Below are 11,350 nucleotides of genomic sequence, written 5' to 3'. Positions count from 1 at the left end.
ACTGGCTTAAAAACAACCCTTTGTCATTGAACTCGGCTTTGACACCTAGAAAGTGCTTGAGCTTTCCAAGATCAGTCATTGGGAATTCAGATTTAAGAGCTGAGATTACCCGATGTAGAAGTGCTGTGGAGGAGGCTGTCAAGATGATGTCATCGACGTACAAAAGGAGGTAAGCGAAATCGTTGTTGCGCCGGAAGATGAATAAGGAAGAGTCAGCTTTGCTGGTGATGAAGCCCATCTTCGTGATGAATGAAGTAAAACGTGAGTTCAATGCACGTGGAGCTTGCTTGAGTCCGTAAATGGCCTTGTTTAGTTTGCACACGTGGTTGGGAAACGCCTTGTTCACAAAGCCGGGGGGCTGATGCATATAGACCGTCTCTTCCAAGTCTCCTTGTAGAAAAGCATTTTGGACGTCAAGCTGGTGGATAGGCCAATCAGAAGCAACCGCTACGTTGAGAACCGTGCGTATCGTTGCCGGTTTCACCACCGGGCTAAACGTCTCTGTAAAGTCCACGCCCTCCTCCTGTGATTTACCATTAGCAACTAAACGAGCTTTGTGACGAGTTAGATTACCATCAGCATCATATTTATGTTTAAAGAGCCACATGGATCGCACAATATTCACATTGGGAGGACGAGGTACCAAGTCCCAAGTCTTAGTTTTAAGCATAGCACCATTCTCATCATTCATAGCGGGATTCCAGTTTGGGTCCGAAAGGGCTTGGATATGGCTTTTTGGAAGAGGGGATTGGGTTTGGGCAACAAGAGACAGAATCTTTTTCGGTTTGGTGATGCCCGATTGAGATCGTGTTCTCATTGGGGGCGGAGCCTGAAACATAGGGTCGGAGCGAGTGGAACGAGTGGTAGGTCTGGACTGAGCTTGAGGTTGGGTTTCGTTGGGGAATGGAGTTTGGAGAATGGATTTGAAGAGAGGAGATGGTTCATCGCATGCCTCAAGAAACCCGTAAGAGTCGGGGGTTTGAGCAAGCTCAGCTGCTGGAAATTTGGTCTCGTCGAAAAGGACGTGACGAGATATGATGATTTTTCTAGTTTTTAAGTCCATACAGCGATACCCTTGATGTTGAGATGGGTAACCAAGAAAGAGACATGGTGTGGTGCGAGGTGAAAGCTTTGTAAGGTTGGAATGGTTTAGATTTGGGAAGCATAAACAACCAAAGACACGGAGATGATCATATCGAGGTTGTTTATGAAAGAGTAGAGTAAAGGGGATCTGGTTTTGGATGGCTTTAGATGGGGTGAGGTTGATTAAATGAGCCGCCACGTGAAGAGCCTCGACCCAAAATGTGGGAGAAAGTTTTGCTTGAAAGAGAAGGGAACGAATGGCATTGTTTATGGTACGGATCATGCGTTCACTCTTCCCATTTTGTTGAGAAGTGTGTGGGCATGAGAAGCGAAACAAGATTCCATGCTCAGCGAAGTGGCTGTGAAAGTCGTTATTGTTATATTCTGTGCCATTGTCACATTGAAGATTTTGGATTGTTGTGTTGAATTGGTTTTTGACAATAGCTGAAAAATGCAGGAATTTAGAGAAAACTTCACTTTTCCTTCTAAGAGGATAGACCCAGAGATAGTGTGTGAATTGGTCGAGAAAGAGAACATAATAACGACAGCCATTGATGCTAGGGATTGGAGATGTCCATAAATCTGAGTGGACAATCTCGAAAGCTGAAGTAACGTGAGAGTGAGAAGGATGAAAAGGCAATTTTATAGATTTCCCAAAATGACAAGGTTCACAAGACGTAGAGAGTTGGCCTTTATTACATAAAGATGGATTGGAAGAAAAAATAGTTTGAAGAGAGGAGTGGTTGATGTGGCCAAGACGCTTGTGCCATAAGTCAGGGGTGGAAGCTAAGAGAGCCGTTGATGTAGCCGGCGTTTTATTGAAAGAAGCAGGAAAGGAGTAGAGATCACCGGAGCTCTCACATCGGATTAGTGGCTTCCGACTTTGAAGATCCTTCACAACAAAACCAAAAGGATCAAACTCAACCGAACACCAATTATCTCTAGTAAATTGACGAACTGAGATTAAGTTTTTAACGATGTCGGGAGTTACTAGCACATTTTTGAGGGTGAGAGGTCGGGAAATGGTTTTAATGGTTGTGGAACCGGTGGATGAAACTGGGATTGCGGAACCGTTACCGACTATGACTGAACAATGGGTGCTAGGCTTAAAATTAGATTGGAGGATACCTGGATTTGCAGCAAGGTGAGCCGAAGCACCTGAGTCCATGTACCAGTTCGAAGAGCTCGCGTCTGGTAGGGTCTCCGAAGTGTAGGCTTGAGGAAGCAGCATCGGCGGAAACTCGATCAGGTTGGCCTGGGGAGGCTGAGGCGGAGCAGAGGGAGCTGCAAACTGAGGATGCATTTGTGGTGGCCACATCGGATACTGAGGCCAGTAGAGAAATGGAGAAGCCGATGGCCAGCGAGGCTGTGAGTTCCAATTCTGGCGGTTGTTGTAGTTGTTGACACGGCCTCCTCTTCCACGATTGTTAAAACGTCCTCTTCCGCGATTGTTGTTGTGATAGCGTGGCTGGCGAGACTGATCAGCAGAGGCGTGAGATTGAGTGGTTGCAGTGAGGGCAGAGGAAGAAGACGCAGTATCTTTGTGAGCAGCAGCGGCGTGGGTGGATTTGTGGATGCGTGTTTCTTCCCATTCGAGCATAGACTTAGCGGAGGCAAAACTTGGGAATGGTTCTTTGTGTTTGATAACATTGATGATGTTATCAAACTTTTCATTCAATCCGTTGATAAGATACATGACAAGAGTACGTTCGCTGACTGGAGCATCAACGTTGGAGAGAAGATCCGACGTCTCCTTCATCTTTTGACTGTACTCACGCACAGAAAGGTCACCGATCTGCAGAGTGCGGAGTTGATTATCGAGTTCAATGGCACGAGCCTCCTTGTTGTTGCGAAATTCGTTTTCAACGCGCAGCCATAGGTCACGTGCAGAGCCACCAGTCTTGAAGGTCGATTTGAAGAGAGGCTGAGTCATTGTCCCGTAAAGCCAGAGTTTCACCAGTCCGTCTCTCTTTCTCCATGCGGCATCAGCATCATTCGTCGGGAGGAGAGTGCCATCGAGGTGGCCTGCAACGTCAAACGCCATACAGTGGGTGAGGAGAAGCTCTCTCCACGCATCGTAGTTGTGTTGATCAAGATCGAGAACCACCGGAATGTGATGTTTGATGTTGGTAACACCAAAACATCTTTCAACGTTGTTGTTATTGGCAGCAGCCATGAGAAAGAATCACAGAAGAAAGAATTAGAAGAGAAAAAAGAAAAGAGAAAGAAGAAATCGGAAATGGAGAAGGAGAGGATCAAGAGCTGTGCTCTGATACCATGAAAGTTGGTCAATTCACCTCCCTCTATTGAAGAATATACATGGCGATATATAGCCAGAATCGTTACAGAGATAAAGTAACAAATTACACAAAATCAGGGATCCTATAATTAGGATATTAACAGACATGTAAAGTGAATAACGGAAAATATTTGACAATATTCTATCAGAGCCCCCAAAATCCACCATATGTGCATTTTGGAAGCCTTGCCAAATATTATATTCCAGAGGAATGTAGTCAAATATGTAGAGAGCATTGTTTAAGAAAAAATAGGTTTGTGGCATATTGTCGTATTGGTGAGATTTGTCGTTGTACTTCCTTTCAAATACCCAATCGTTACATTGCAACCAATTCTCCTAAACCATCTATAAAATAAAATTAACAACATCATATATCTTCTTCTCAGTGAAAATCTGAAAACGTGTTCTTACAAAATTAATTTGATAAACTTCAACGGTTTATATAAATCCACTCTGGTTTTGTATTGAGTCTCTATATAAATAACAAGAAGGAACACCCCAACACACATACAACTATATGTAATTTCAGTTTTTGAATTGGGCTATTGAGGCCCTAAAGAACCTACGTAGAAGGAAGATAAAAATTGGGTACCTCTCTAGCTAGACTCTACAAGGCCCATGATTTTGGTTTTAGGAATCTTTTTTTATGATGTCCAATAAAATCCGTTTCGTCTACTTTTTTCATCCATTCTTAAGTTACAAAATTACAGTCCATTGATTTAGGCATATCACATCATATAGTTTTACATGGAGAAAACTATATATCACAAGACACTTTTTCCAACATTGTGATATAAAAAAAAAATTAAAAGGATTATGACACTTTTTCAATAATGTGATTTTGGTAAAACAAGACTAAAATGAAAATTTGCATATTTACGATATTTTCCTTTTAAATTTTTTACATCATCGTTATTTGATGGAAAAAGTTGTATGATTTTATTTTCAAAAAATGCATACTAATGAATATAGTCGACCGTCGCATATTCGCCGAAATGACCAAATCAAACAAACAAACAAAAAAAGCGTATGTAATAACATCATCATAGACACATACAACATACATAATGAAATGGTCCATCATTACTCATTCAACATTCATCATCATCATAAAACCATAACCGACTCCAAAAAAAAAAGTTGGTGAGTATAAATACAAACGAAAGGTTTCATCTTTCTCTCCCATTTCCTCCGACTCAGTCTCTACCCACTTCCTCCTCAATCCTCATCCCACTACTCTCTCTCTCTCTCTCTCTCTCTCTCTCTCTCTCTCTCTCTCTCTCTCTGACTAACAACAACAACTGAGTCATCAAATCATCACCATGGGCGAGGTAACTGAGTCAAATCTTTTCTCAACCTTCTTGAATCTTCCTTCTTCTCTCGTTTTTTTTATTTTTGTTTTCTCCCTTGAAAAAAATAAAAATCAGGTTTTTAAAAAAAATAAATGGGTTTCATTTGCTCACTCTGTTTTGTTTCTAAGCAGAAGAAGAACGACGGAGACAACAACAACAACAAGAAGAAAGGTGGAGATAACAATGACGGCGGAAACAAGAAGAAGAACGAAACGGCGTCCGTCACTGTCGTTTTGAAGGTTGACATGCATTGTGAAGGTTGCGCTTCCCGAATCGTCAAATGTGTTCGCTCTTTCCAAGGTTCGATTTTTTTTTTTTTCTTCTTCAACATCTTCTCTCATATCCCCACTTCGATTTCTGTTAAAAGTTCCAATTTTTTCATATTCAGAACGCTGTAACAATCTTTATTCCACGGAACTTGTTACTTGATTTTTCGAAAAAGTTCCTATCTTTTTGGTTTGATTTTGTTTTAACATATATAAAAAAGTGTCTTTTTAGGCGTTGAGACTGTGAAATCGGAGTCGGCGACAGGGAAACTAACGGTGACCGGAGCTTTAGATCCGGCTAAACTGAGGGAGAAACTTGAAGAGAAGACAAAGAAAAAAGTCGATTTGGTTTCTCCTCAACCCAAAAAGGAGAAAGACAAAGACAACAAAAACAAAAACGACGATGACAACAATAACAAACCAGAGGAGAAGAAGAAAGCAGACAACAACAACAACAACAATGAGAAAAAACCCAAAGAGGTAACCAAAATCTAAATCTCATCTGATTCTCAAATGTTTCAGTAATGTTGAGTAAGTGTTTTTGTTTTTGATTATAGCCTCCGGTAACAACGGCGGTACTGAAGCTGAACTTCCATTGTCAAGGTTGTATTGGTAAAATCCAAAAGACTGTCACTAAAACCAAAGGTTCGTTTTCTTTCTTCCTTTTTTGTTTTCTCTGTTTTGGTCTCTCTCTCGCTTTGCTAATGCTCTGTGAAACGCAGGTGTTAATGGTTTGACAATGGACAAAGAGAAGAACTTGGCGACGGTTAAAGGAACAATGGATGTGAAGAAGCTTGTTGAGAGTTTGAGTGAGAAGCTGAAACGTCCGGTGGAGATTGTGCCACCGAAGAAAGATAAAGAGAATGGTAACGAAGCTGCTGAAAAGAAGAAAGGAGGAGGTGGAGGTGGCGGAGACGGTGATGGAAAAGAGAAGTCCGGTAATAAAGGAGGCGGAGAGGGAGTGAATATGATGGAGTATATGGCGGCTCAGCCTGCTTACGGGTACGGGTATTATCCAGGTGGGCCTTATGGATACCCGATTCAAGCCCACGCGCCACAGATTTTTAGCGATGAGAATCCAAACGCGTGTGTCGTTATGTGAAGCGGCGGCGGCTTATGAGAGAAGAAGAAGTTGGTGGTAGAGTTTGTAAATATGGTTATAATCTTTGGGGTATTTTCGTCTTTTGAGATTCTCTTACGGTTTCAGTTTTGGTTTTTTTTTTTTTTTTTTTATCTAGCTGGGCATATTTAATTACTGAAGTTAAAACATGCAAATATATCCTATAAAGAGATTTTCAATATTTTTCCTTTTGTCTACTGTTATTTTAATTGATAATAAAAAAAAATTAAAAGATTAGTTAATTTGATCGTACGTACTTGCTTTTTATTCATTATTCTGCTTTAATTTATGAGTTGTTGTGGTTGTCAAATTAAATCTAAAATGCCAAAGATGTATTACATTTGTCTAAATTTGATATACTAATAAAAGACTAAAAAACTATGATGTTCAAGTAAACTGATGAAATGCATACTTAACTCTTATTGTTTCGCTGTACTAATCACCACATTTAGCTATAAAACATCCCAAGCGTTTTTATATACAACAAACAAGTAGTGTCTTGCGTGTTTATGTACTATCGTACAGTGCACAGTTTTTTTTGTTTTCTTTACCAAGAAGAGTTTACAGAGTAATGGAGACAACAATACGGATACCTCCGGCTCCTTTGCTTCCAATTTAAAAATTATAAAGCGAAGTGGTGAATGTCTCATAAATGCTTAGTCAAAAAAAAGTACATAATAAATGCATAATTACATAAACTACTCTCGTCTCTTTTTTATTTTTCCTTTGTTGTAATAAATTTTAGCTTACGTAGTTTCTTCTCTTCCCACCACTCACTCACTCACTTGATTGGAAATCTCTCTCGTCTCAATCACATACTTATTTTTCCTTTTTGTTTCTTTTTTTTGGTTTTTTTAACAATTACTACACATTTAATCATTTATGTATACATTTATAAATACTAAAACTTTACCAAAATTTACAAACAAAATCTTTGCCCACTCTACTCTTTATTTCCTGATTAATGTTAAAGATCAAAAACTATAATCATTTTTTTTCAAATTTGATTTTCAAGTTGGTGATAAGAGAAAAAAAAGTTGGTGATAAAGTAAAGTGTAGTGAAGAAAGAAGTGTCGTTATTAGGTTAGGTGTCTCTACGAAACTTTGAGCCAGTTGGATGGGAGTCCTCTCTTGTCCTCCTCTGCTTCATGCCCTCTCGGCCTCTCCCGTCTTGTAAGTTGTAACTGTTTCAATATATTATTATTATTATTCCTTTGTTTCTTTGACACATTTGAATCCATCATTTTAATATACTTAATACATCATAGTACTTCATAGTATTATTATATTACATGTAAAAACACTGATTTTTATTACTATATGAAATCAACGGTGGAGGTAGGATATATGAATCGAATCTTTTGCCTAATGGAAGAAACAAACTATATATATATATAAAAAAGCAACTACCTAATTATGGATATGAAACTCTCTTTTTAAAAGAGTGTTGTTGCAAAAGAAAAGGACAAAAAATCTCATTCGTTTTCAGCTCTTAGCCTCTTCTTATTAAACATGTTTTAAGCCGATTCATCTACAAGTACATTTATAGATTTAGGCATTTAGCATACACCTACATTTGAAGTTAATACAGGGTTGGTAGTGTTGAACTACAGGTGAAAGTCAAAATTAAATTAGCAAGCATTGTTTTGGTCAAAAAGAGAAGTTTTAGTTATATGTTAGCGAAGTGGACTAGCAAGTCAACATATAGTGAATGCCAACCCATGACATCAATGCTCGCATTACTCTTTATTTCCTTTTACTCTTTTATGGTAACGTAATGCCAAAAATTTATTTATTTATTTCTTGTAGAAAAAATAGTCATTAATTTTTTAAAATTAACATCAAGATAGTCGTCGTATTCATGTTTTTATTGTGCATGTGCGTTTGATGCGACATCTCATTCAATATTAATTTAGTTAATAATACATGCATGAACATGTGTTGAGAATTTGGGATCATGATGCGGGGTGCTTCATGCATCATCATGATGCTTCATCATCATACTTCATATATGTCTTTCTAGGAAAGTTACATTCGAGTTCGAGGAAACTAAAGGATTTAAAAATAAATCACATAAAGGTAAACTAATAAAGCTTTTAACACGCTTATAAATTTCATTCTCTTTATCCTTTTTCTTACAAATAAAATATTTACTGGAATATTTTTTTTTGCTTGTAGGAAACCTTTTTCACTTTACAAAAATATAAAGTTTATCCGTTAATTTAGCTATAGTTGTAGAAAAAAACTTGATAAGAAACTTTATTTGTATTTTACAGTGCATTGTAATTTTTAATTTGATATTGAACGGGAAACAAGAATAGTGGTGGTTTCGTAGAATAGAACTACTCATTCGATTTACGAATCCCCATTGCTAATTTTTATTTTGCCGTCGTAAATATTTTAATAAGAAAGATAACCACATTTTTAAGATTCGTTCACACTATTTATACTATGGTTAATTTGTGTAATCGGAGAGGTGTAAGAAAGAACTTTTAAAAATCTATAGATTAAATATAAATGGTAAGCAAGAAAATAATGTTATAGAACTCACTAAATCAATTATTGTTTGTCGATATAGGGAGAGTTTGCTCGACAAATAAGAAACTAGTTTACGAGGAAGACACATGATTTTTCCTCATTTACATCTTTCTTATCAATAATTTAAGTTAGTTGCAAGACAAGAGGTCTTTCTTCGTTATACATTTTGGTTAATGCAATGCCTAAAATATATTAAAATATTCAAATGGTTAGTTAAGATAATCTTAAAATAGATTAGGGATCAAAATGATTCCCTTTGTTTTTTTTCTTTACATAGGCTTGATGATTGTCGTTGGTTCTTACCACGTGGGCTTTTATTAGGGTATGCCAAGAAAAGTGGACCAAAAGACCATAAAAGAAAGAAAGAAAAAAAAAGATAAAAGATAAAAGGAGAAGAAACAAAAAAGATAAAGAAAAAGGTAAAAAATATAAAGAAGAAAAAAATACATTGGAAAGTGTTACAGATTTTTCAATTCACATCATAATTCGTATAAAACAAAAAAAAAATAAAACGAAAATGTGACCAGAATATTCGAGGATTCTTTATTACATGCATATATAATTTGTTGTTTTCATAATGCACTTTATTCATATACATTATTTTTACATGCAGTACTATGCAAACAATTATATTACTATACTTAATTTTACCAAAACCAAGCTACATATAACCTATACACATATATATTCATTTACAGTTTTCTTTTTAGGTATTTTATTGGGAGAGTTCGAACCCAAACTAACTTTTTAAGGGATTTTTCCTTTTTTAGGTATATATATTCATATACTTTTAACCCGATTTTCCGTTTAATTTATTAGAGTATATATAATAGATACTCATATAATTGAAAAATAATTAATAAACTAACCATCGAGCATGTATGTTGGTCATACACTTGAAATTACGTAGCTCTCCCTCTTTATTTTTTTATTAATTTTCTTTTCCTTCTCTCCTCTCTGTTCACCTTTTTTTTTTCTCCCACGGTCACTTACCACCAGATCTATAAACTGTACAATTCTTTTCAATTTTCTCTTTCAATTCCTTGTTATCACCACCATCAAATTTAACATTTTTTTTCTTCTATATCCTTTTTTCCCTCTCATTAGATCTCTTACCTCTAATTTTTTTTTTCTATAGAATCTCTCCTTCTCTTATCCATAGTCCATTCTCTGTTTCCTCTTCTCGTTGGATTTCTCCACCACTCACTGATGTAACATGTGAAATAAGATCTGACTTTCAAAACACCTATAATTATTTCATGTTATGAAAGAAAATCACATGATATTTTTGTCCGTGTATCATGTTATTTTACATAATCAAGTGAGTTTTAACAATTTTACATAGTCAACACACATATTTCTCCATATATTATGTTATTTCACATAATCACATGAGTTTTAGCAATTCTACACAACCAACATATATATTTTGTCAATATATCATGTTATTTCATATAATCACATGAATTTTAACAATTTTGTACGACCAACAGAAATATTTTTTCAATATATCATGTTATTTCGTAGAATCACATGAGTTCTAACCTCTTTCACATGTTTCATATCCACCACCGCAAACACTACCACAGACAGTATCACCAGTCTGATCTTCTCCACCGCTGCTATTTTTATGTTTCTCATCTGGATTGTTTTTTTTTTTCTCTTTGTTTCTTTCTCCACAAATATATAGTTTGGTAATTACCATAACTCTAAAGGATATTTTGGTATTTATTTCACCTTAACCCCACTTTCAAAAGAGTTAGTTTGCAAAGAAATCTGACATAAGGTTAGTTACTTAATTTATTTTTATTTCATAGTCATCTACCAAAATTGCTCTAATTTATTTGAGGTACCAACAAGTGGATTGATCAAGAACCAGAAGTTTTCAGCACATGAGGTCTTTGCTTGAAGCATATCTGTATTAAGCTACATGTTTAAAGATTATCATCTCATAAGCAACTAACAAGGATTAAAAGAAAGTACACATTGCATGCTGCAGTGATGCTAATATATACTATAAATATAAATTTTGATTAAATCTCATATTATTTAGTGTATAAGATTTGTCTCCATATACATTTGGACAGAATGCAACTTACGTCTTGATGAATTTTCGTTTGAGTGTTGTTGTCCTTTGATATGTATATATACTAATAATGGTTTAACTGACAATAAAGAAATTACTTATGGCTTTGTAGAAAAGTTATTTGGTATGTCTATTTTTAAAACTTCAGTATGAGTTTTCTCTTATATGATATGTCTTTCAAATGGCTCATAGACCTTGAGTTTAGTACTATTTGTTGGACCATATAGATCTTAGGATTTGGTGGACTATGAAAACATAAAAGTTTACTAAGTTCCATCTAATGGCCATTTTAGTTATGGAATAAAAAAACGCATAACAGTATTTGCAATTTGCCCTCAAACTCACATTTCAGAAAATTGAGTAATATTTTAGGATTTATCATCCATCATGTGTCAATGCTGTGGCCAAACAGAAATTAATATCAGTCTATTGGATTCATTCAAATGATCGGTCCAACTATCATGATTTCGTAGTAACATAGACCAATGTGTATAGACATAAGTATTGAAAACGTAGGCTCTATTCACAACAACACCTTCTTGCACAAGGAGGTGATGATAATGAGGTCCACCACAATGAAATGAATAAAATGATAAAATCAAATAA

The 11,350-nt window shown here is 36.0% G+C and overlaps 2 protein-coding genes across 2 annotated transcripts; one reads left to right on the top strand and one right to left on the bottom strand.

The window, feature by feature from the left end:
* Positions 1-1,362: 1,362 nt before the first annotated feature.
* Positions 1,363-3,259, bottom strand: LOC147923096 (uncharacterized). Its single transcript, XM_087497909.1, has 2 exons — positions 1,619-3,259; positions 1,363-1,527 (listed from the first exon to the last, which is right to left on the bottom strand). The coding sequence occupies exons 1-2, from the start codon at positions 3,257-3,259 to the stop codon at positions 1,363-1,365; spliced, it is 1,806 nt and encodes a 601-aa protein (XP_087354035.1).
* A 1,187-nt stretch (positions 3,260-4,446) lies between these two features.
* Positions 4,447-6,362, top strand: LOC104762189 (heavy metal-associated isoprenylated plant protein 3). The gene is made up of 5 exons (XM_010485433.3): positions 4,447-4,713; positions 4,866-5,034; positions 5,233-5,480; positions 5,558-5,645; positions 5,723-6,362. The coding sequence occupies exons 1-5, from the start codon at positions 4,705-4,707 to the stop codon at positions 6,100-6,102; spliced, it is 894 nt and encodes a 297-aa protein (XP_010483735.1). The 5' UTR covers positions 4,447-4,704; the 3' UTR covers positions 6,103-6,362.
* Positions 6,363-11,350: the final 4,988 nt, after the last annotated feature.

The sequence above is a fragment of the Camelina sativa genome, chromosome 18 (assembly GCF_030686135.1).
Source record: "Camelina sativa cultivar CO46 ecotype springtype chromosome 18, ASM3068613v1".
Taxonomy (NCBI): domain Eukaryota; kingdom Viridiplantae; phylum Streptophyta; class Magnoliopsida; order Brassicales; family Brassicaceae; genus Camelina; species Camelina sativa.
Note: the sequence above shows the minus strand (reverse complement) of the source record. Positions and strands in the feature narration are given on the sequence as shown.

Bases quoted from the DNA above. Each gene is read 5' to 3' on its own strand.
- LOC147923096 (XM_087497909.1), bottom strand. From the start codon at position 3,259: ATGGCTGCTGCCAATAACAACAACGTTGAAAGATGTTTTGGTGTTACC. The intron at 1,528-1,618 runs GTTCTCTTTCTC...TGCATTTTTCAG, and splicing joins TCAATGGCTGTCGTTATTAT to CTATTGTCAAAAACCAATTC.
- LOC104762189 (XM_010485433.3), top strand. The intron at 5,035-5,232 runs GTTCGATTTTTT...GTGTCTTTTTAG, and splicing joins ATGTGTTCGCTCTTTCCAAG to GCGTTGAGACTGTGAAATCG. The intron at 5,481-5,557 runs GTAACCAAAATC...TTTTGATTATAG, and splicing joins ATGAGAAAAAACCCAAAGAG to CCTCCGGTAACAACGGCGGT.